Source organism: Micromys minutus (assembly GCF_963924665.1).
Source record: "Micromys minutus genome assembly, chromosome: 15".
Taxonomy (NCBI): domain Eukaryota; kingdom Metazoa; phylum Chordata; class Mammalia; order Rodentia; family Muridae; genus Micromys; species Micromys minutus.
In genome coordinates, this window is record NC_137984.1 from 23,380,715 (window position 1) to 23,405,116 (window position 24,402).

The 24,402-nt window shown below is 40.3% G+C and overlaps 1 protein-coding gene across 3 annotated transcripts in view; it reads left to right on the plus strand.

The window, feature by feature from the left end:
- Window positions 1-23,816, plus strand: part of TBL1XR1 (TBL1X/Y related 1) — a 116,677-nt gene extending 92,861 nt beyond the window's left edge. For all 3 annotated transcript variants that reach the window (XM_080929160.1, XM_080929162.1, XM_080929161.1), the window contains 13 exons: window positions 6,673-6,818; window positions 8,010-8,229; window positions 8,737-8,869; window positions 9,284-9,425; window positions 9,906-9,969; window positions 10,058-10,155; window positions 11,304-11,364; window positions 16,516-16,637; window positions 16,785-16,859; window positions 19,177-19,304; window positions 19,911-20,076; window positions 22,072-22,173; window positions 22,940-23,816. In XM_080929160.1, the coding sequence (XP_080785286.1) occupies window positions 6,673-6,818; window positions 8,010-8,229; window positions 8,737-8,869; window positions 9,284-9,425; window positions 9,906-9,969; window positions 10,058-10,155; window positions 11,304-11,364; window positions 16,516-16,637; window positions 16,785-16,859; window positions 19,177-19,304; window positions 19,911-20,076; window positions 22,072-22,173; window positions 22,940-22,966 (1,484 nt within the window). In that variant the 3' untranslated portion in view covers window positions 22,967-23,816. The remainder of the gene's footprint in view (window positions 1-6,672; window positions 6,819-8,009; window positions 8,230-8,736; window positions 8,870-9,283; window positions 9,426-9,905; window positions 9,970-10,057; window positions 10,156-11,303; window positions 11,365-16,515; window positions 16,638-16,784; window positions 16,860-19,176; window positions 19,305-19,910; window positions 20,077-22,071; window positions 22,174-22,939) is intronic.
- Window positions 23,817-24,402: the final 586 nt, after the last annotated feature.

The window sequence follows — 24,402 nt, forward strand, 5'->3', positions numbered from 1 at the left end:
ATCCGCTATGAAATAAGGAGCTAGACAGAAAGGAGGCCAAGGCATAGAGTCCACAATAGAAATGTTTTAAAACTCGTCTGGAGTGACTGGACTAGAGTAGTGTCTTATTCTGGCTCTCAGGTGAGGAAAGCCTTAGGAAGCATTCGTTCTGTTTTGATAAATAATTGGTTTAGAAGTAACATTTTTCAGTAAGAATTTGTAATTTCTATTCTCTGAATATTGTATTAATGTTGACTAGATTGTGGTTTCCATATATAGAGAAAATGAAGCTATTTTAGTCTTAAGCCTCCAGATGACTAACTTCAGAGATGGGGTTGTTTGTTGAAAAGATGGCATGTTGATAGTTTTCAGTATTCAGTTGGGGTTGTCTTTCTAATTGGCTGTTCCTCACAGGTCAGGATGAAGAAAAAAGTATTAGGTTGTATGAAAGGATTGTAACTGTGCTCTTCTCTCAGTTAACTTCACAACAAGAAGCCTGCTGAGGCCCCCACCAGTCAGCATTTTTGAGAAGCCAACCCACTGTACCAAATAGCTCTTAGGAAATGATTTTTCCACCCTTTGAGGTATCTTAAAAATTCAAAGTACTTGTTATATATAATTAAGGATAGACTTAAACCAGTGTTCCTCCTGTAGTTGGTGTTTGCCCCAAGGTGTAAGTTTGACTTGCTTGTTCTTACCTGGCAGACATCCTTGTACAGTGGTTACTCACCCATGATGATTCATGTGATTGAACCTGACATAGTGTTCACTAGAGCTTGGATCTTTCCTACCACCCCCTATACACATCCAGTTCTGTTTGTTACGTGGGGGTGTTAAATAATATTTGCTAGTCATTTCTCACTAACTTACTGGTATTATTCTTTTAGCTGCTTTGTTCAAGAAGATAAAATGTTAGCCAAGCACTGGTGATGCATGCCTTTAATTCTAGCACTTGGGAGACAAAGGCAGGTGTGTCTCTGAGGTCAATTCCACCCAGGGCTGAAGAGAAACCTTTTGCTTCCTTTGGTTGGAGACATCTTCACAGGTTTGAGTTATCACTGCACGTGTTCAGTTGCTCAGTAAACATCTCTGTTGACGATGCCATGAAACAGATACATTTTATGATTGACTAAGTAGAACTTGCAAAAATCAAAATGCACTTACAATTACTAAAGCCATTACATTATCAGATTATGGTATTGGAAAATCTTAGGAAGAAAACCCCCATGTTTTTAGAACTGAGGGTCGTGGTGCAGACAGTCCAGGTTAGCACCTCTTCAAAAGGTATGAAGTCTCCTAGATGTATGCCTACCATACTGTAAGTTTTGTGATATGGTGCTTATCCAAATAATGCAGAAAGTGGACACTCCTAATCGAAAAACCTGATATCCAAGCTACTTTAAAATCCAGTATCATTTAATAACTAATTTAATACAAATAGAAAAGTCCTATTCTAATTTCACGTTGACTTGTCTGAGTTAGAATACAGGCACAATACAGTGTTATAAAGAATCCCTCCAAATTTTTATACCAGGTAATATGTACCATAAATGAATCTGTTTTAACATGGGTATCAGTTCCGAGAAAGCAGTCTCATTTTAGATATGCAGATATTCCAGAATTTGAAGTCAGGAGCACATGTAACCATTTCAGACAAGAAATACTTGACCCCCGTTTTAGTTACAAGACCACACATCAAAACTACCTATGTTTCTGCCTTTAACTTAGAACAACTTGAAAATGTTTAACATTAAGCTTCTGTATGGGCCATACTTTCATTCATTCCTCTGCTTTGACCATTTTCAGTTAACCTCAGTAGTGTTAATAAAATGTCAGTAACCAAATGAGAACAGTTTCTGTTGACTCATACAAAGGTAATTACATACGTAATCTTCCTGCCCATACCAGACAGGCTTCACTTCTCACGTTAAAGTGGCAATCAGTAATTCACCTCTAGCCATGAAAAACAGAGCAGAAGGTAGTTCAGATCATCAGTAGCTTCAGTTTATTTGCCTTTTCTGTGTGTGTGTTTTATGGAGAAGATGACTAGTTGCAGAAGTGCAAGTCAGCATCTGTGGTTCTTTATAGTAAAGTATACAATAAAAAGAATTAGGGGTGACCCCAGTAAAGGACTTCTAGACTCTAAAGTCTGTTTTTCTTATTTGTATGATCATTTTGTATAGTATAGGAAGTTGATATTCTCATTTTAAGTGACAGTGTTAAAGACAGTTCAGAGTACTGGCTCAGTGTTTGTCTCACTGCCTTTTTTGTTGCCTTTGTTTTGGGTTGTTATTTTTTGACATGGTATGGCAGAACTACAAAGAAGCATATGTATGTTGCTAGTGGCTTTGTGTAGTTGTGTAGTTTTTGGGAAAAAAAACAGCATGATAGTCAACACACACATATGGAAAATAAACATCTGTACAAAAGTGACCATTGTGAAAGCCCAGTGTTCAGGCTGAGGCACAAGTGACGCCACAGCTCAATGCTAGCATCCTGGTTAAATAGTTCAGAGCGTGTAATCTTCAGATGAACTAGAATTGGCTTCTGCCTGTTTGAGGGCACGGAGAAGGCTAGGGATCAAATAAACCAGGCCCTGTGTGCAGAGGTCTAGCACCAACTTACTCCTCAGTTCTTTGTTTTAAAGCACGATCGAGGGAATAGAAGCATGCATCTAGTGTGCGAGTGCTTTTCCGAAGCTCTGAAATAATGAATTAACATTCTTTGTTAGCACCCCTACCTTTTGTCTTCTCTGAAAGCTGAGTCTAGAAGGCATAGCTATAGGGTGTGGGTAGCATGAACACTGTGCAGGTTCTGAGCATTACTGGGCTAAAGTAAGTCAGCTCCATCTCTCTACTTGGGCACTGTTGTGTTCATTTAAGTTTTGCGTTGGGGGACAGGGAAGAGGTACTTTGTTCAAGTGCCCTATATGATAACTGATATTCAAGAACCATTTCTTTTTTAATTCTTGTCTTTTGTATTTACAAAGTAAATCAGGTTCTTGAGAACCCATTCTCCTTTTAAAGCCAAGCGAGTCCTTGGAAAACACTACTTACTTAACAAAGCAATGTAGAAGATGAGGAACTATGTGATTGTATAACTGAGGCACACATATACATGTACAAACACACATCCTGCCACTGTCCGTCTATTCAGGGGCTCCTCAGCCTCCTGTTCTTAGTTATTCTACATACATTATTGGGGGGAATAATCTATCAGACTCACTTTTACCCATGAAAAGAAGGGAAGCTGGCTTCAATGTGCCAGATTTAATAGTTTGCAGATTTAAGAAATTCCCTTTGCTCTTCTATGAATCTAACAACATTTTCTTCAAATAAGTTGGAACTTAAAGAGGAGCATAAACCTGATTCAAGTTTAGTGGTTTTATTTATTTATTTATTTATTTATTTATTTATTTATTTATTGATTGATTGATTTATTGATTGATTGATTGATTTGTGTTTCTTTGGTTTTTATTGGTGGTGTTGTTTTTAAACAAAGGCTATGGTTTTTCTTGAGTGATTGATTGACTGATCTTTACACATTTCAAAATGTGTTATAATTGAGTAGCATTCTAAACAGATTATTAAACAAGTTACTAAGTGTTTCACAGAGTTAATGTATGTGAACCCTTTCCTTGACTGCCACTTCAAATAGCCGATGTAGATTGCTCGATTTGGTATTCACCAGACATGTAACTGCTAAGATTACAGGAGAACTAGTTACCCTGGGAAAGTGAGATGACACTTAGGCTGGGGGGCATGGACTAGTGGAACATGGTGAAGATGCCAGGTACCATCTGCCATCACTTAGACTTAGTGTGAGCACTGGGAACAGGGCTGCCCTGTGGAGCTGTGGGGAGATGAAACATTAGAGAAAGGTAGAACTAAGCTGCTGTGTCTATGTTATATGTTATAGGGCTTTATTGTGACAGCTGAGGTGATTACCAAGTGGGTTTGTTATGTGATGCTGTCAGCTTTCAGTTATTAGTCAGCTAACTGAAGGGAGGGAGAGAGGGCAGCAGACTTAGCAGGAACCATCCTAACAAAGGGTGAGGAAGATTCAACTTTGTTCTAAATGACAAGGATGGATTCAGGGAGTCATAATGGTTTGGCTGTAAGAGCTCAGCCCGATGGAGGTTGAAGATGAGTGACCCTGTGTCTGTGAGCCTAGCTGGAGAAGTCACTCCAGTTCAGTGGCTGGTCAGATGTGTACACATGCCATTCTTGGAAAAGCAGAATGGAGAGGTCAGCTAGCCAGCAGCTGTTCCCAGTTGTCCCCTTGCTATTTGAGATCACTCAGTACATTTGCAGTGTCTTAAGATGCCCACTATTCTTTCTCTACGACTGGCAAAGCAAACCCTTAAGCATGCTCAGCTTTCCTGCTACTGCAAGCACTTGTGTTCTTGGGCACATTATTAAGTAGACTGGGAGGAAGTTGGATAAAGCCTGGAATCTAATAGTGCTGAGCAGTGCTTATTCAGTTTATAACTATAAATGAGTCCATTCACCTTCCCCATCCTGGTTGTAAGATTACTAATGTGTCCCAGTGTTTCATGTGATGGCCTGTCCGGTGTCTCTGTCCCCGAGTGACAGCTGAACAGAGGTGGACTGCTGCTCTCTGGATGGATGTATAATCTTGCTCCCATATTTTGACATTTTAATACACGCAGGATGAAAAATGGATTTGAATCTTTACGGGGTCCTGTGACTGTTTTCCAGCCTTAGTTAATAATAAAGTGTGATCAAAATCTAATGTACATATGTTGTTTAGCACACTGCTTTCCATAATGGAACCTTCTATTTCAAAGTTTTCATAGGTGGTTCCTCTGCCCCTGGTTTTCGTTTGTTGAAGAGCTTACTGAGGCCCTGTTGTTCCTTACACGGGAGTCTCAACTTCATCTTTGCCCTAATGCTTCCAGGGCTTAGTCTTGCCTCTCTGTGCTGCTGCTCTGTGACCTACCAGACTCAGATCCTTGGAATTTCTGAAGGATGCTGCTTCAGAATGCCACCTCCCTCTCCCAATATCATGCCACATTTGCTCAGTCATCTTTGTGACCTCAAATTAAACACAAAACTCTTTTTTAAGAAATATTTTTTGAACAACTTTATTTTAAAAAACAAAGATAAATGTACAAATTTTAAGCATTTTTGCATAAAAGTATACGAATACATTTTTGTCAGTGCTTGGGTTTTTTTTTAAGGGTTTAATAGTGTGCATTAAGATCTTACTAGTTACAATGAGCATAAAGTACATGTAAAACAGGATAAAACCTGGAATTAGTCAAGGTTTTCTTGGTGTAAACACAAAACTCTTAAATGTCCTTAATCACAAGCTTGTCTGTGGATGAAATTCACAAATGCCATTCTCCCTTCTCCCACTGTGGGCCATTAAGGCAGAAATGGAAGCTTTAAGAAGCCAGCCACTTGTGCATTAGCTACCCCGCCCCGAGCCTTTCCCGGTCAAGTGCTATTTGGAATCACACAGTATTTTAAAACGTGGTAAGCTGTGATGGGATTTCAGGAAAGAGAGTGACCAACATGTCTGTTACTGGAACTTCACTTTCCTTTCTGGACTAGATTTTCATAACAATATGAATGAAGCTTATATAATGAGATTGGCTATGTACCATCATGTTTTTAAGTATATATTTTTTAACTATGAGGTTTTTTTTGTGGTAACCTGTGTGGCATGTTCCTACCTACCCTGGAATATAGTGGGTAGTCTGCTTCTGCCTCTGCCTCCTGAGTGCTGGGGGTAATTTTTAGAGGAGACCTAGAAACTATTTTTATTTTGTAGTTCTTAGGGGCTTGTTTAAAGCCAGGTGGTAGAGGCACACAGACTAAGGAAGTAGAGGCAGGCACAGATCTCTGTGAGTTTGAGGCCAATTGGTTCTGTAGAGCAGAACAGGACAGCCAGGGCTACACAGAGAAACTTTATCTTAGAGAAACAACAATGAAAAGTTAGTTTAGACGAGGTATTACTAAATAGTAAAGTTAGTTTTTTTTTTTTTTTTTTTTTTTTTTTTTGCCAATGAGTATATAAAAATAATGTATGAATTAATTACGATTTGATTTTTATTTCCTTTGGAAACAGTCTCATATAACCCAGGTTGTTCTCTATGTAGGCAAAGATAGCCTTGAAGTCTCATCTTCCCACCTCTGGACTTCTGAGTGCCCGCAGTACTGCTGTGCACCATAGCACACAATGTGGCAGTGTTGCTCCCACAACCTAAGTGCACGGTGGGCAGGGTTGACCCAACCACATCTGCCGCCCAGGCTGCGTCATTTTGTTTCTCTAGTTTTCTAGTTTGCAGTTATTTCCTGAGTCCTTTTGTTTTTAAACATGCTGTAGATGTGACCGGTCTGAAGCGGCTGAGGTGTGTTGTATCTCAGTTTTCAGTGCTTTGCACTCGATGCCTTTTCATGAGGAAAGTTGTATTACTGTTGTACAGTTGTTAAAACTGCAGCCGTGTAACCCATTAGAAGCCACATGCACATTGAACTGTGAGCAAAAGAAAACAAAAGGCTGACATGTTTCTCTTTTCATATTTCTTCTATTTTAAATCATACTTTAGCTGTCCATTGACAATGTCAAGTGATGGAATGTAATTATAAAAGATAAAGGTTTTTGTTTGTTTGTAATGCAATGTTACTACAATATATGTTCTCACATGCTTTCTTTTACTTTTAGGATTCTCTCATTCTGCATTTACCTTTGGTATAGAGAGCCATATAAGTCAGTCCAACATAAATGGTGCTCTCGTCCCCCCCGCTGCACTCATCTCTATCATCCAGAAAGGCCTGCAGTATGTAGAGGCAGAAGTTAGCATAAATGAGGTAAGGCAGATGTGTTTCATTTCAAACACTGATGCTGATTCTTAAATGTGTTTTTTTTTTAATTGAGTATCTGACCTTGATTTCATAATAAACGTACCACTCTTCACACCAGCAGACAGTTTCTGTGGATTATTCCTCTGTGTGTCTGTGCACTCAAAGGAAATCATGTTTAACACCTAAGTAATTTTGCTGGACAGTAGATGGTAGGGACTTAGAAAACCATTGTTAGTTTTATGTACGCTGATTTTGGAAGCCAGTTTATGCCAACTTTGATGCTCAGAGCTGCACGTCCAAGGTTCATGTGTAAGTAGTGTGTTTGTTTCAGGTTTTGGCATACTACTGGTGCCTGAAGTAATCTTATCTGCTCCCTGATTCTATAGATCATCTTTGTAGCACAGCCAAACTCGTTTACTTCTGACTGTCACTTGGTAGCTACTGGGAACATGAGGCACTGTAACAAGGATTTTAGCCTTCAAATCATTAATAAGTACACACTGCATGTTCTTTCTGAGCAGAACTTTATTGTAGCTACAATGTTTACTATATGGCCAGAACTCAGAATATGTAGAGGCGCACCCCAGCCCTCACTTTTTAATAAAAGTAAGTAAAAAGGTTTTAGCTGTTTAAAGTAGCCCAGTCCCCTGTTGGTATCCTCAGAATGGGCCCTACATCACTACAGTTAGCAGTATCTGCGGTTGTTCCTCAGTTAGACCTAATATCATGTTTGTAAATCATACATATCTTGATCACTTACGTGATATGATCATCCTGTACCGTTTAGAGAAAGCCAATAAGAGAAAGATCTGCTCCAGGTCAGTATAGGTGCATCGTTTTATTCCAAGACCTGGATGCATTATGCAGTTGGAGGTACTATCTTGTTGTTATATGACTTATTCATATTGGTCAGTGATTTATTAACAGCTTTCCTTACCTGAATCCTGTATGTTTGCATTTTAATATCTTTAAGCTTTTGTGAATGACCTCTTGTATTGGTTTGTCTTTGTGCAGAGTTGAGCAGGACCTTAGTGACAGTTGGTGGCTCTCTCACATCTGCTCTTACAGTGCCATTCTTGCTCCCTTCTTCTCGTTCATGTTCAGTTTCCTCAAAATGAACTTCTTCATTTTGTTAGTGGAATGTATGCCAACCTCATGCCTACATCTCATTTTTCTTTCCCTGTCTTCTAACCCCAGGATGGCACCTTATTTGATGGCCGACCCATAGAGTCTCTGTCCCTGATAGATGCTGTTATGCCAGATGTAGTCCAGACAAGACAACAAGCCTACAGAGACAAGCTTGCACAGCAACATGCCGCCGCCGCCGCAGCTGCTGCTGCGGCCACTAACCAAGGAGCAGCGAAAAATGGAGAGAACACAGCAAACGGGGAGGAGAATGGAGCACACACCATCGCAAGTGAGCAGAGAATGCTTAAGAGATGCTCAGCACACACTGCTTTACTGCAGTGCCCCATCCTTAGTGCTACACTGATACTCAGTGTTTGCCTCTACCCCCAACTGGCATCACACAGTTCAAATTTTATACCTAAGGTTCCAAACAGCTAAATGCACTCTATGTTTGTTCCTTTTTAAATGTTTCTGAAACCTTTCTCTACTCTTAAGAGGATTTTGCATCTGCATTTGACTTCTAAGTAAAATTTATACTAGTCTCTGTTACAAACATCCAGCAAGGCTCTAACATTGAGGAATAAAGATGACTCATGTTATATGAATGATATCAGCAACCCCTACTGGCAGAACTCAGAATAGTGTTGTTGTGTTACAGACTTTAATTCAGCTATGCTTACCACTTCCACGTACACATCCTGTGAACATAAATACTCACACTTTTAAACTGAGCAGTTTTAATACTTGCTAGAAATGTGCTCACCTTCTGATAGAGCTGGTACTTGTCTTGATGCAGATAACCACACTGACATGATGGAGGTAGATGGAGATGTGGAAATCCCTTCCAATAAAGCGGTTGTGCTTCGGGGCCATGAATCTGAAGTTTTCATCTGTGCCTGGAACCCTGTTAGTGATCTCCTGGCATCAGGGTAGGTTTTTCAAAGAGCTTTCTAGCTATTGAGTTTTTTGTTTGGTTTTAGACAGGATTTGCTGTTTAACCTTGACGTGTTGATCCACCTGTGTCCTGGGATTGTAGGCCTGCTCTTCCGTGCCCAGCACTACTGTGCCATTTAAGATTATTTTGCCAAATGAACTGCTACATGTTTATTTATATATTTCACTTCCCAGTTCCTTCTGTTGGTTGCTTATGATCATCTTGCCTTAGTAGTTTAGATTTCTAGTAACTTTAGAAGTACTTGGTAGGAGCTCTGAAAGGTAGAATATGAAAAATATTAGAAATGTTTATGTCTGGTAGTCTACTTCTTATTCATGCTAAATGTGTGGCTTGGATTCTGGAATGCTTGCTCATTATGAGGACTTGGGCTGATATTTTGACTCTGAAGGTCTGGAGACTCCACGGCAAGAATATGGAACCTCAGTGAGAACAGCACAAGTGGCCCCACACAGCTGGTGCTTAGACACTGCATACGGGAAGGAGGACAGGACGTTCCCAGCAACAAGGATGTCACCTCTCTAGATTGGAATGTGAGTGCTCTTTTCTGTCATAAGTGGTCTGTGAAAGATGAGATTTTGAGGACTTGACATTATATAATCTAGAAATTAGATCCCAATTTTAGCTTCAACCTGGCTCCATATTCCTAAAATCAGAATCAGAATTTAAAAATAAATTGAAGGCTTTACTTTTTACCTCTTATAAAACGCATTCTCATGGTATCATTTTATGTTGTCCTTCCTGGTCTATACCTGCCCCATCCTCACACGTGGTCATCTGTGAAAAGGTTCGGCAGAGGCTCTGCAGTCCTGCCCCACAGCACTTCCTGCCCACCGTATGGGTGGGCGTGTCCGAGAACACTGGCTTCAGCAGGCATAGGGGTTTTGCCAGCCTTGGTTGGCACTCACACATACGTGAGGTTTTTTTGTGCCTGGGACATAAACAGGCAACATGTGTGTGGTAATTAAATGGCCTTTTGGGTTGTGTAATGAACAAATGTCTTTCTCTGCCAGAGTGAAGGTACACTTCTAGCCACTGGGTCATATGATGGATTTGCCAGGATATGGACTAAAGATGGTATGAATTTTTTTTTAACTTTATTGATGTTCTAAGTTATAAAGTTTGAAGTAATTTTAAGGTGTTTTTGGTTTTGTTTTTAATTTAGGTAATCTTGCTAGCACCTTGGGGCAGCATAAAGGTCCTATATTTGCATTAAAATGGAATAAGAAAGGAAATTTCATCCTAAGTGCTGGCGTAGATAAGGTAAGTGAATGTTCAGCCAACCATGATCAAGAATATATTTGAAAGTAATTTTTCCCTGCTAATCACTTAAGCAGACTTCAGTTCATTCAAGCAAGAATTTGTTCCAGTAATAGAAATTTTTTATATTGTCTGCTTGTTTTCCCAAGTCTACTGATCATATCTTTTGCTGATATGACCACTCTTCATTTCTGCTGGGATTTGAACCTCGTGAAGCATCAGAATAAAGCACGTTGCATTCCCCAGTTTATTTCATTGGCGACAGGCTATTCATCAGTTGCTAGTGCTGGGGGTGGGGACATAAACAGGCTCAGACTCATTTTCAGTGAGCAGTTTTAGAAGAGCCATGAAGGGATCTGGAAAAGCGAGGGAGAGGGGGAGCCAGCTCTCACTTTCACAGCCTACTTTAAGTGGTATCATAACGTAAACGGCCCTCTGAGGGGCGGTGTCATTGTGAGGGTCAAGAAAAAAATCCTTTTAGTGGTGGTTTTAGTATAACAAGAACTTACCGTGGGAAGAACAACAATATCAACCAACCCAACACTCCAAAACTCCCATGGACTAAAACACCAACCTCTGAGCACACATTGAGAGACCTATTGATCCAGTTGTTATGTAGCTGAAGATAGCAGTGTCTGGCATCAATGTGAGAAGAGGCCTTTGGTTCAGGGAGGGCATGTTTTTCCCAATGTAGGGGAATGCCAAGGCAATGGGGTGAGGAGAGTGATTAGGAGGGAGTGCACCTTCGTGAAGGCAAATGGAGGGGGAGGGGAGTGGGAGTGGGGCAGGGGAAAGGGACAACATCTCAAATGTAAATACACAGTATCTAATTAAAAGAAAAAATAAAGAACTTACTTTCTTGTAACTCCAGAGCTGGAAAACCTCATTAAATGCACCATTGCAGTGATGTGCATTAAACAGTCTTAATACAATGTAGACACCTTGTTGACAAACTATAATTGTTATTGGCAGTAAATTGGCGAGAAATCTTTACAAATGAGTTATGCATCATATGATCCTTTCCCCCGAGCTGAGTGTAGGTGGCCCTGTGCTGTGAGGACTACAGTGTCCTTCTGCCTTAAGACAGTCAGGCTCCATTCTGACACACACACACACACACACTTTAATTTTTCTTCTCCTTTTAATCTCAGACCACCATCATTTGGGATGCGCATACTGGTGAAGCCAAGCAGCAGTTTCCTTTCCATTCAGGTAATCTTGACGACACACCTGACAGCTGATGTGTTCTTCAGGGCCTCCAGTGTCAGTCTTGGTGCCAGCTCTCTCGGGAGGCATTCCATAACTTTCCAATTGTTTCTTCTCAGAGGAGCAGCAGGATTTTTTGTGGAATGTGCCACAAAGAAAGTACCTAGGTTATGTACTTAGAGTGCTGATGTAGAGTTAGTTGGAAGGTGTAGTCAGGGTGGCACTGTAGGGTTGGAAGGTCTGGCTGTAAATGTACTTTCTCTACATGATAAGCTCTCAGGTCACTTAACCTTTATAGCTTCATTTTCACTATATGGAAATGAGGGCTCTTGATAGCTATTTATCGCAAGGACAAGAATAATGCCTTGGAATAAATTAAACTGCTTATAGGCTCATATAGCGCCATCTTGTGTGTTTCAGATTGATTTGTCTAGGTCAGCCCTCTTTTTGTCTGTGAAGGAAAAGGTAGGTATTCTCAGTGTCTTGTGGGTTTCTTCCTGTGTGACGTACAGCAGTCCTCTGGGCATGTAGCTCAGTGCCCTCATTTCCTTCAGCCTGGAACCACTATGTCTGAGAAGGCAAGGAAGAACAACATCTTGCGATGTGTACCAGGCTGATTTCAGACTCAGATCGCTCCTCCTTCCTCTTTGTCAACCTCCACAGTATGGGGAGTGTGGGTGTGCACCATTGCGTCTGGCTTCTCGGTGAATTTCTCGGTGGCAGTAAAGACTGCAGGGTCGTAGTTTTAGCACTGCCTGGTAACAATTGTGCTCTGAAAAGTTATACTGCAGCTGATCAGGAGGCTGTGGTTATCATCCTCATGTTTTTAGGAATGAACAGAGGCCGAAGTGAAACCAAGCAAAGCGGCCAAGAGTAGGACCTGAGTGGAGTGGTTGGCAGACATTGTGTTAAGCCCTAAACTTTTAACTCTATCAGGGTTGCCACACTGAAGCAGTCCCTGTTTACCTGCTCAGCTTCTGTTTCAGCCTGGCTCTAGTCCTTCCCCAGCTAGAGTTTTCCTTGGTCTCTGGCTAGTCCTGCATGTTTCCTCATACTTTTGGGGGAGGTGGCATGAATGCTTAGCCACAGCCATTAAAGTGTTTCTCATTGTGCTCTCTCAGATTTCGAGAGCTTGCTGAGGGATAGACTAAGCCTCTGTTTGTTCGCTTAACCCTGCCAGATGTATGCATGTATGTTAGGGATACTGGGCTAAGGGATATGACACTCTTTCAGATGGGAACCAAAAGATGAGGGACAAGACCCTGAGAGAAAGGAGTTAGTTAGGGGAGGAAGAGGGAGAAAGGGAGGGAACTGAAATGTTTTTAAATAAGATGGTGTACTTTAATAAAGTTCTGCTGAGGAGTAGTTGATATATGGACTGAATGCATTTATCGTGAACTGATTCCACATGTATACACCATTGAAAGCATCACACCGAGGATCCAGATGTACCGCTCACCATTGGGCTTCTTTCCCGATTCTCCAGACATCCATGGTAGTCACCAAAGATTAGTTTATGATGTGCATACACAACCACAAGTATATTTCATCTGGAAGACTGTAGCCTTTCTTTCTTTCTTTCTTTCTGCATAATCATTCTTCTGTGTTGTAACAGACACTTATTCAGTACTTTCTTTTGCTGGCAAGGTGTCTTTGGGTGGCCCATATAGTGTGTTTGCCCACTGTTGAAGTAAATTAGCGTTTTCTGTCTGGTCTTATTATAGATAAAAACAACTATAAACATTTACAAGTCTTTAAATGAGCATTTTTTTTTATTTTTTAGAATAAGGAATAGTAAAATAACTGCATTGCTCAGAAACTGAAATTGTTTTCTGAAGCAGTTTCATCTCACCAGCCATAGACCATCCGGTCTCTCTGTATTCTTTCCCGACTTTAGTGTATATCACCCTATTTTTAATTGTAGCCAATTTGATTATTTTGTGATGGTATCTTACTGAAGTTCTAATTTGACTATTTTCCTGAGGAACTAGAATGTGTAGGGAGAGGGGTGCAGTTGTATATGGGGTGTTTCCCTGGACTGCCAGGAACATGGCAGGCACTTTTATTACAACACTCCGGTTAGCATTCCTAACTGAAGTTCTTAGTTACACCATTTTTTAAAATTATTTTTTAGTATTTCACAGTCCATTTTTTCATCAGGCAAGTTTACCTAGAAAATTGAAAAGTTCACAGAAATCTTAAGTTTACATTTAGAATGTTCTCTCTCATGTACAATCTTTAATACCAACAGTGTACGTTAATTGGTCTCCATCTTGTGTTGGTTTGTATATGCTTGACCCAAAGAGTAGCATTAGAAAGTGTGACCCTGTTGAAATAGGCACTGTTGTTAGCTTTAAGATCCTTATCCTAGCTGCCTGAAAGTCAGTATTCTGCTAGCAGCCTTCAGATGAAGATGTAGGACCCTCAGTTCCTCTCTACTGTGCCTGCCTGGATGCTGCCATGCTCCTGCCCTGACCAAACCTCCGAACCTGTAAGCCAGCCCCAATTAAATGCTGTCCTTATAAGAGTTGCCTTGGTCATAGTCTATTCACAGCAGTAAAATCCTAAATAAGACACATGTCATGCAAAAGTCCTTCCCCCATGTCCTACTTATTTTGTTATTATTTTTTCCCATTTATTTATTCACTTTTCATCCCAGTCACTGCCCCCAACCCCTCACATTACTCCTCTCCCATGTCTTTTCCTTCTCTGAGAAGGGTTTCTCTCTCCACCCCCCTGTACCAGCCTACCCAGACATATCAAGTCACTGTAAGAGTAGATACATCCTTTCCCCCTAAGGCCAGACAAGGCAGCCCAGTTATGGGAACAGGATCCACAGGCAGGCAGCAGAGTCAGAGGCAGCACCTGCTCCAGTTGTTGGGGAACCACATGAAGACCAAGCTGCACATCTCCAACATGAGGGGTGGGAGTCTAGGTATAACCCATGTATGTTTTTTATTTGCTGGTTCAGACTAAGAGCCCCTAAGGGTCCACGTTACTTGACTCTTGGTTTTCTTATGGTGTCTTTATCCCTGCCAGGTACCTAAATGCTTTGCAGATCTCTTCACAAGAGCTCCACCTAATGTTTGGCTGTGACTTTCTGTATTTGTTTCAGTTAGCTGCTAGGTAGAGCCTCTCAGATATCCTAACCCCTGTCTGCAAGCATACAGAGTATTAGTGTCAGGGATTGGTTCTTGCCCGTGAGATGGGTCTCAGTTTGGGTCAGTCATTGATTAGCCATTTCCTCCATCTCTGCTCCATCTTTATCCCTGTACTTCTTATAGGCAGGATAGATTCTGTGTCAGATATTATGAGTAGGGAATCCGTCCTGAGTACAGGATATAGTTTCCTTTCCCCCCTGAACCCAAGGTATGTCTGTCACAATGTGGCTTGTGATTTGTCAGCCTCCGATCAAGTTTGCAGGCCAGTCAGGCTCTTAGATGTCATGTCCGACATTTGACCTTCTTCATATATTTTTTTTTTGTATAATTGTCTGTTTTCTCAAAAATTTAAAAATTCCAGCCTCCTCTTTCTCTTCCTTATTTTCTACTTATTAATATTAGAATTATATTTTATTAAAAACTTAATATTTTAAAGAATGATATTTTATGTTAATTTTGCAATGTTTACTGAATCAGGATTTTGACAGGAAGACAGTCAATTCTTGGGGATCCAAGAAAGGGACTAAAGCAGAAGGTAATCATTGTAGCAGTATTGTGAAAGGGGAACACTGGAGACTGAGGTCATCCAGAGAAGAACAGCTGAAAGAAAGCCCAGAGAAATGGGAAATGCTGCTAGCCCAGTGGGAACCTGAACCACTGGTAAGAAATTGCCTAGTAACACCAGGGGCAGGAAGAGTGTGTACCCTCTCACTTGCCTCGGGCTTCTCTTCCCCTTTCTGTGAAGCAAGCTCAGAACTAGGAAGCCCAAAAGTCTAGAAAGTGGAGGTTTTAAGAGGTATCTTCATGGTCCGGACGATCCTGTGGGCAGACTGAAGTGAACAGGACAGCAGGCTTCACAATGGATCCTCCTGGAAGTTATACGTAGCCCATTGTGAGTGAAGTGATAGGTTATGAAATATCCCAGAAAAGCAACTGAGGAAAGCATTCTTCACTTTTCTGTTTCTCCTTGTCTCTAAGTGGGGTTGACAGTCTTAACAAGGTTCAGAAAGTAGGTTTTTCTAGTGTTGTAGACCATTCAAATGTGTTGTGCTGAGGATGAGTCTAAATGTCCTATTCCCTGTGAAAGTACCCTCACCACAGCTGACTGGAGTGTAAAGACTGTCCTTTGTGTCTTCACACATGCTACCCTTGCCTTGCTCTGTGGGACTAATGTCACAGAACCATTGCTGCTTGTTGTAGGGGAAAAATATGTGATTCTTTTTGAGCTAATATCAGGTTGCAGACTAAGTCTTAGCCAACTTTGGACATTTCAGATTTTAAACTTTTTAAAGAGTTACTTGGTTTTTCTTACAGAGGAAGTTACAAGAATTTCTTTAAAAAAAAACATTTGTTAATAACATTCACCGTTGTTTACAATGGTGATGGCTCTGATTCATTTATATGACTTGTTTGTTGTTTGTGGCATTTTTTTTGACATGCAGCTTCTTGCTTAGTCTTGGCAGCATCCCCAAGTACTAAGAGAAGTTTAGAGGTGGGGTGTTAACCCCAGCCTCTAAATGAAGGATCACCGTGCTAGTACGTTCAGTAACTTGCTTGGCTTAAATCAATAGCAGTGGTAGAACCAGAGTTTTGTATTCATGAGATATGCACAGGCAACTAAAACAGAAATAAAGAGTTAATCACCAGGGATCCAGTTCAGAGCAAGAGTTACTGCACAGTGATCACACGGCATTGTTGTGACCCCCCTCCCCCAAGTTAAAGTAAGAGCTAGAGAAGATGGCTCAATGGATAAGAGCACCACCAGCTCTTGTTCCAGAGGATCCAGGTTTAATTTCTAGCACCCGTGTGGCAGTTTACAATTTCTCAGTAACTCCAGTTCCAGGGGATATGACACACATGCAGGCAAAACTCCAGCACACATATGATTAAGTGAATGTATAGTAAAATTCTAGAGCACTGCATAGGACATGCTTCACAGATAAAGCTCCATGTGACACACATGCTCAGTACAAACCCCGCCTGTGTTCCTCCCTAGCCCCAGCACTGGATGTCGACTGGCAGAGCAACAACACCTTTGCATCTTGTAGTACAGATATGTGCATTCACGTCTGCAAATTAGGACAAGACAGACCTATCAAAACATTCCAGGGACACACGGTAAGAAAGAAGACTTCTCTTCTATAAATGGGTATTTTGAGCAAATAATATCAAGTGATATTTCAGAATAATTTTCAAGTATGCATATTAAATATCAAGCAGTCCGTTGTATAAAAAAGAAAATATTATATTTACTGTTGTTTTTAGAATGAAGTAAACGCTATCAAATGGGACCCAACTGGCAATCTCCTAGCCTCCTGTTCAGATGACATGACATTGAAGGTAATTCAGATAGGGGGTGGGCATTTTAAGGCTATCTATCTATCTATCTATCTATCTATCTATCTATCTATCTATCTATCCATCCATCCTTTTCTTTGAGGGGTGGGGCAGGGATGTTCTCTACCTCTGGCTGTCTTGGAACTCAACCAACGTTGTAGATCAGGCTGGCCTTGAGCTCCAGAGATTCACTATTCCCTGCCTCTTGAATGCTGGATAATGGCTTGTACTACCATACCAGGCTTAAAGCTATTTCCAATGTCCTCTTGTTAAGTAAACCTAAATGGGGACTTTTCTAGCTTTTTAATGGTTAATCTTGTTCTTTGAAATGCTGATTTATTGAATATAGGATCTTCTGTTAAGAGAATGGCTGTTCAGTTGAATTGAGCTGCTGGATCTATCACAGTTCTTATTAGCGATGAGGCATTCAGATTATTCTGTAAGAGAGTTGTGCAAAACCATATACCATCACGGAGGTTGCAAATTCTCTGTTGTCTTCAAACAGAAAACATAGTTAGTGTGTTACTTTTCCTTTTTCTTTTTTTTCCCTAAGATACTATGATGAAGGCAACGTATAGAAGAGTTTCTTGGGCTTAGCAGTTTCAAACAGTGAGTCCATAGCCATTATGGCAAGGACATGGCAAGAGGCAGATAGGCAGGGCACTGTCTTAAATCAACAGTCACGAGGCAGAGAGGGGATGAAATGGGAACTGTATCAGTTTTTGAAGTAAAAGAGCCCATCCCCAGTGATACACATTGTCCAACAAGGCCATACCTCCTAATCATTCCACAGTTGTTCCACCAACTGGGGACTCTGCATTGAAATATATAAACCTATGGGGGCCATTCTCATTAAAACCCGCTAGGCAGCCATGTGGTTCCAAACTTGAAACACAAGTAGTTCTGGGGCCATTACGTATGGCCCACCCTGAAGGCAGAAAGTCTGTATTTCAGCTCAGTATTGAAGCTAGAGAGGACAGTGGTTGTTACCTACATGAATGCTGTCTATCAGAATGCAGTGTTTCTGCTTTGTTCTTTCTGAGAAATATGGGGAAATAATGCTTAACCAATATCTGAGTCTCAAGGTGATATAGGGAATTAAGCATCCATAAACACCGTGTGATGTGACTTCATCCCACCGGTAGTGAAAATATCTTGTTGAGGTAAAGACTAGCCTAGTGCTAGTCTATGCAGTCCCTGAGCCTTTACACTTCCTCATGCCACACATGCTCTACTGAAAACATTTATCCTCAGCCTCAGTACCAGTGACTGTAGTGACAACTCTTAGAAATAGGGTAATTCTGCAGGAAAGTAACTTGTTTGTTTTATAGAAAGGCTAAGTGTTCCTTCCCCTCCCTTAACCTCCAGGATCAAATGGAGGACTTGGGTGTGCTAAGGAGGCATGACAATGCTGAGCTGCATCTTTAGCCTTGGTTTTGTGCGTGTGCGTGTTTGTGTGTGTGTGTGTGTGTGTGTGTGTGTGTGTGTGTGTGTGTGTGTGTGTGTATGTGTGTGCACGCGCACACACATGCATGCCATAATTTCAATATATAGACCAGGCTGGCTTTGAATTTGAGATTCTGCACATCCCCCAAGCACTGGGTATAGGATGATACCACCTTACCTGCTTCCTTGTCTTTGTGTTTCCTTCTCATGCACATGCATTAAAGCTTACATTATGAAGTAAGGTCAATAGTCAGAACCTTGTTTTATAGATTGAGCTGCAAGCTGAAGAGCTTGGAACTAGACACCTTGGGGTCTAGATTACAGCTTTTGTTCACCCAACAAAGGATTTTGTGCCACAGCAGATTTCAAAGCAGAAATGAGATGGGCTATGAACCAGCAGGCTATAGGATGATAAACCTCTAGAAACAGAGATTCTGAGATGAAGATTACCAAAGTGGACAGAGGAATGTAACAGGGCTTGCAGGTAGACATGTTAAGCTTGAAAACAAAAAGAAAGTTAGAAATGTGTGTTCAGCTTCATTTCCCAAGACTGGGTTGCAACCACTGTGGAGTTCTCTTAGCTGCTGAAGAGTGGAATTCCAGTGTGTGCTGGGAACTGCTCGAGGCCCCTCACACAATGCCAGACCAACACACATGTTCCCTTCGACTGAGTTGAGATGAGTCAGTCCATACAGCTTTCAAGTTTTGCAATCAATAATGTTTATGAAGAATTAATACGTCTTAATGGATAAAAGTTAAATACTTCCAACTACTTTTATGTTTCTTTTTTTCCCCTTAAAGATTGTGCTTTTAAAAGTATCTGTTTTACAGAAATTACCACTTTTTTTCTTTCTTTCTTTTTTTTTTTTTTTAGATCTGGAGTATGAAGCAAGATAACTGTGTCCATGATTTGCAAGCACATAATAAAGAAATTTATACTATTAAATGGAGTCCAACAGGACCAGGGACAAATAATCCAAATGCCAACCTTATGCTAGCAAGGTGATGTGTCTGTTGAGTCTCTCATGCATAAAACTTTTGGGAAGAATATGGCAGAAAACTGAGTATATCCTGAGGGGAATGTATTTCAGTGGGAACCTTTAAACATGGGTTTTTAAAATTAGAATTTTAGGGCTTAATACTTTTTTATGTCTATTGTTCTAAAACCCAGTATGAATAAAATCCAGTAGTTAGGATTTGCTTATTGGCACATGTTTATAATCCAGCTCTTAGGCCACTGTGGCTAGCATAGTAAGCCTGAAATCAACCTGGGCTCTATATAGTGAGACCCTATTTTAATAAGCAATAGATCATTAGGGCATAGGATAATAAAAATCATCAGCATCTGAAAAAAGAGATAAATTCCCAAATATAATCAGTTTGGTGTTCAAAACAATGGACGAATAACTAGGATTGTTGGGAGTAAAATGACTGGGCAGGGACCAGGAACTTCAGTCTTTTTCATGTTTCCTTTCCAGTTCCCATAATTCTTGGATTTTAGCAGTGTGATCTGCTAGCCTGTTAGACTGGGCCGAATGTGGGAGGCTGAGGGCAAGGCCAAGTGAATATTTGATTACTTATAAGATTATTTTCCCTTTCCATTTTTAGTGCATCCTTTGATTCTACAGTTAGATTATGGGATGTAGACCGAGGGATTTGCATCCATACTTTGACGAAACATCAGGAGCCCGTGTACAGCGTGGCTTTTAGTCCTGATGGCAGGTATCTGGCAAGTGGGTCTTTTGACAAGTGTGTGCACATCTGGAACACACAGGTATGTCCCATTAATTTAAACTTCACTTACTAAGTTAGAAGCATTTACCTATTTACTTACATTTTTGTTTTTCTTTCTGTGACATCAATTTAATACTTAGTTTTAAGAATCTAAGAGTACTTTGGGGCACTTATTGCTGAATCGGCACTGATTAAACGTTGCATTTTTATGTTCGAACGAAGTCAATTTAGAAGCAGATCTCTTGTTTTACTATTTATTCTTGAACAGCATAGTAGATATGAAATGAAGAAGCTTATGGTGAACTTGATATTTGTTGAAGTTAAAGGACAAGATCTCCTGAGTGACTTAACACTTTGCTGCCTTTTCAGGGATGGTAAAGAGCTGACCCCAAATAGACAGTATGTTGTTTTTGCTTTTACTTTTACAGTTTTTATTTTATACCCTTCGAACCACCCCAGGTCTTTGTTGGGGTAGGAAATACTAATACATAGTAGGCAGCTATTCCCTGTTCTGTAATAGATTGCCACCATAGTTTATTTGTTGAGTTACTTGCAATAAAACCATTACATTTGAGTATTTTTTATTAAGTTGCATATTCGATGCTCAAGAAGGTCTGTGCTGAAGAGCTTTGTGTGTGTGTGCCACCCATCAGTGACTTTTCTTCCTACCTTTTCTTTCATCCTTACTGAGTTGCTTACTGCACAAAACTACTCAGCAGGGGTCCAGTTTCTAGGTGGAAGATGATATTTCAGTGAGGATCCAAGCTTTTATTATTATAGGAAATGAAGCTGGGTATCCTTATGTATTTCAGTATGTAGGCTGACTCCTGCAGTTTTGAAAATTCATTTGAATTTTACTCAAAAAACTAACATTTAAACTTAAGAACGTCATTATGGCACTTTGCATGTACTTTGTTTTTAATTAGCCTGTTTCCTGCTCCTCTCTCTGACCCTCTGCCTGCCCCTGCCCTCGCCCCCCCCAGCCGCCATTTCATCCTCATATTGTCCTCTCCCCCCATTAAGTCTGCTCTGATGATTCTCATAACCCATCTCTACTTTCATGGTGTGCACTCATGAGAGGAAACATGTATTTGTGTTTGCTGAGTCTGGCGTATTTTGCTTAGCAATACTGTCCAGTTTCACTGATTTTCCTGTAAAATGTCATGGTTAATTTTTCTTCAAGACTACATAAAATTGTATATCCCATTGTGATATATTTTTTTTCTGTTGGCAAAATGCATGTCCCTTAGTGACAAGTATGCTTCATATTCTGTGGTCATTGTTCATAGTAGGTATTGTTTCAAGGAACCTAAACATCCTAGTGGGAATGGTCACCAACACTAGGAAAACAGTTTGTGCTGAAACCGTCCTTTGATGGTTTGACAACATCTGTGAAAGGGTTACCATAGGATTATTATTTCTAGAACTTGCTTATATTGTTATTTGAAACCAAGTCCCACCTCTGATTGCTAGAAAATTAATGCATCATCATATATGTTTGACTCATTCTCAGACTCAATCTATTTATAATTTTTTTGTCTTTGATAAGTTTATTTTGAGCCCATATATTGCCTTTTAAGTTAATTATTTATATGGATTACTGTGATTCTATAGTAGCCTCATAATTAGTTTCTTTCCACATTTCCCCTTTTCCTCTTTTCCTTGTCTTTTCCAATTAAAAATTACTATATATCACCTACAAATAATAACAGGATTCATCCTGATACGCTTATAAATGATACAGTGCATTTTGATCAGCCCTCCCCCACTGTTCTCTTGTTATATTACCACTGATTCCCTCCACCTACTTAGTTCTCTTCATCTAATGTCATCTGGGGGATTGAAGTGGATTTACGTATGGGCGCACAAGCAACTTATCAGTGGGTACACCACTGAAGAGAATGTCCCCTCCTCTCCCGTTAACCATTAACTACTTCAAGGTCTTCAAGAAGGGGTAAAGAAAGGGTTTCATGAGTCCCATTTCTGCATTACAGATTTTGATAATGATACTTAGGGTTGTTTTTCATACTTTTAGACAGGTGCTCTAGTTCACAGTTACAGGGGAACAGGTGGAATTTTTGAAGTTTGCTGGAATGCAGCAGGAGACAAAGTTGGAGCCAGTGCTTCGGATGGTTCAGTGAGTATGCACATGAATTTTTAAAGAGAAGGGGGCATGTTCGGTACACAGTCATGTTCTTTACAAAATTAAAAAAAAAAATGGTTAAGTTATCAACACCACTCCCAATACCCCTCTCTGGTCTGTGTGCTAAGTATATTCATTACATTTGAGTAATATAAATAAAACTTAGGGGTTATAAACAAGTAACGAGCAGTTTCAATGTAAATTTTCCATTTGTGGAATTAAATGTAATGAAGTATTTCCTGCTAAATGGTATTTTTAAAGCTCCTTCCCCAACTTTTCTCTCTGTAGAGGAGTGTTGGAGGTTGAGGAATGGAGGCTGACTTCTGCAGGGAGATATTTGATAATGGGACCTCCAGGATGTTAGTAGGCTGGGGGGAGGCAGGCATTGTGGCCTCTAGCATTCTAAATCAGGGCAAGCTGGGGAGAGGAAAGTTGAGCTGTTTGTGAGACGGTGTCTTCTGTTCAGATCCAAGAGTTAAAAACATGCTCTGCATGTTTATCATCCCCTTTCTGCTGACTATAGGGACTAAATGCTAAAACTCACAGCAGCATCCCTCAGGCACCGGTGCTCTGGGGCTCTCATCATAGCACAGTGACCTGCTGTCCTTCAGTTAAGAGTTTATTTCCATGATTTGTTACTTTGATTTTGTGAATTCGCATCTTAGAAACAGATGTAAATTACACTGTACACTTTATAGAAGTTAAGTTGCAATGTACGGTAGATTTCTGGATGCTCACTGACTGTTGTCATCTCTTACAGGTTTGTGTCTTAGACCTTCGGAAATAGCGTTACTAGTTGGAAGCCATGGACCGACTATGAATGTGTACATAGCCACAAGACTATCCCTGACCCACATACTGCTATAGTCCCACTTGAACCATGGCCAGTCCACTACAGCCAAATCTAAGAGAAATATATACATGCAGTGTATATGAACACAACTGTACCCTGAAGATGACAGTCTCATCCCAGCCTGTGAATTCTGCTCACCAAGTGCTGGGATCTAACCTGCTGTGTCCCTAAGTAGCATTTAGAAGTTTGGATATGGAAACCAGAAGAGAAGGAATATGCATTATAAGAGCAAACCATACATGTCCCAGTTTTGAATATTAACGACAGCCTTGTTTCCCCCCTTTGAGTCAGCATACACATGGATTATATTCTTTTTCCCCTTCAGTAGTGCGCAGTCTGTATGTACAGAGAACATGGACTTCACAAAAGCTTGCGGCAGTAGTTGGTTCTTGCTTCCAAGTTTGTTTCGGTTTAGATTACGGATGCATGAAGTAAGGGAGTGAATCATTTTCTTGCTTTTCTTTTTTTTTTCCTCACCTTTTAAACAACAACAACAAAATCTTAAAAATATTTTACTGCATTCTTTGTAAGAAGTAGATGTTTGGTACATTTGATGGGTCCCAGAGCATATACTCAATAGGTGCATATTGTGGAAGGAATCGGAGTAATAGGAACATGCCTGACTTTTGTCATGTCATTCTCTGATACTCATCAGCAAAGGGTGTTATGTCATCTTTGCTTTGGGTTTTCTGTTTTAGTTTTGTTTGTTTGTGTGTGTGTGTGTGTGTGTGTGTGTGTGTGTGTGTGTGTGTGTGTGTGTGTGAGAGAGAGAGAGAGAGAGAGAGAGAGAGAGAGAGAGAGAGAGAGTGAGAGGGGGAGGGGGGAGAGAGGGAGGGACGGGGGGCTTAAAATAGTTTCTTTTGGGGGTCGTATTTCTGCCAATTAAAGACTAGAAGGGCACAACCTTTTTTTAATATCACAAAGGAGATTTTTTTAATCTTCTGATGTTTTGTAGTCATAACTAAATTATGGTTAAAATGTACGCTATTGTGAGAAGGAACAACGGAGTTTGGGGGTTTTGGTTTTTTTCTTTTTTTTTTTTTTTCTTTTTAGTTTACCATTTGTCTGTTTTACTTTGTTTCTTAAGAGATTAAAATATTTCTGGATAAGGATTAGCTTCTCAAAGTGTCCATCATTCTGTATAGAAGCTCAAATATGTAATGTAACCAGATTCCAGTATTAAAAGTCTCTCATGTTAGTTTTCTTTTTACAAAGCAAGAAGATTACAGCATATAACACTGCCATTACATGGCTAAATGTTTGCTGCCTTAGTTTTAAAAACAGTTTTTAAAGGCTTGCTTTGAGGTGTTTTTGGATAGCAGTGATGGAGATTTAGGAGAAGTGTGGCTGAGGCTAGCCCTCTGCCTGCG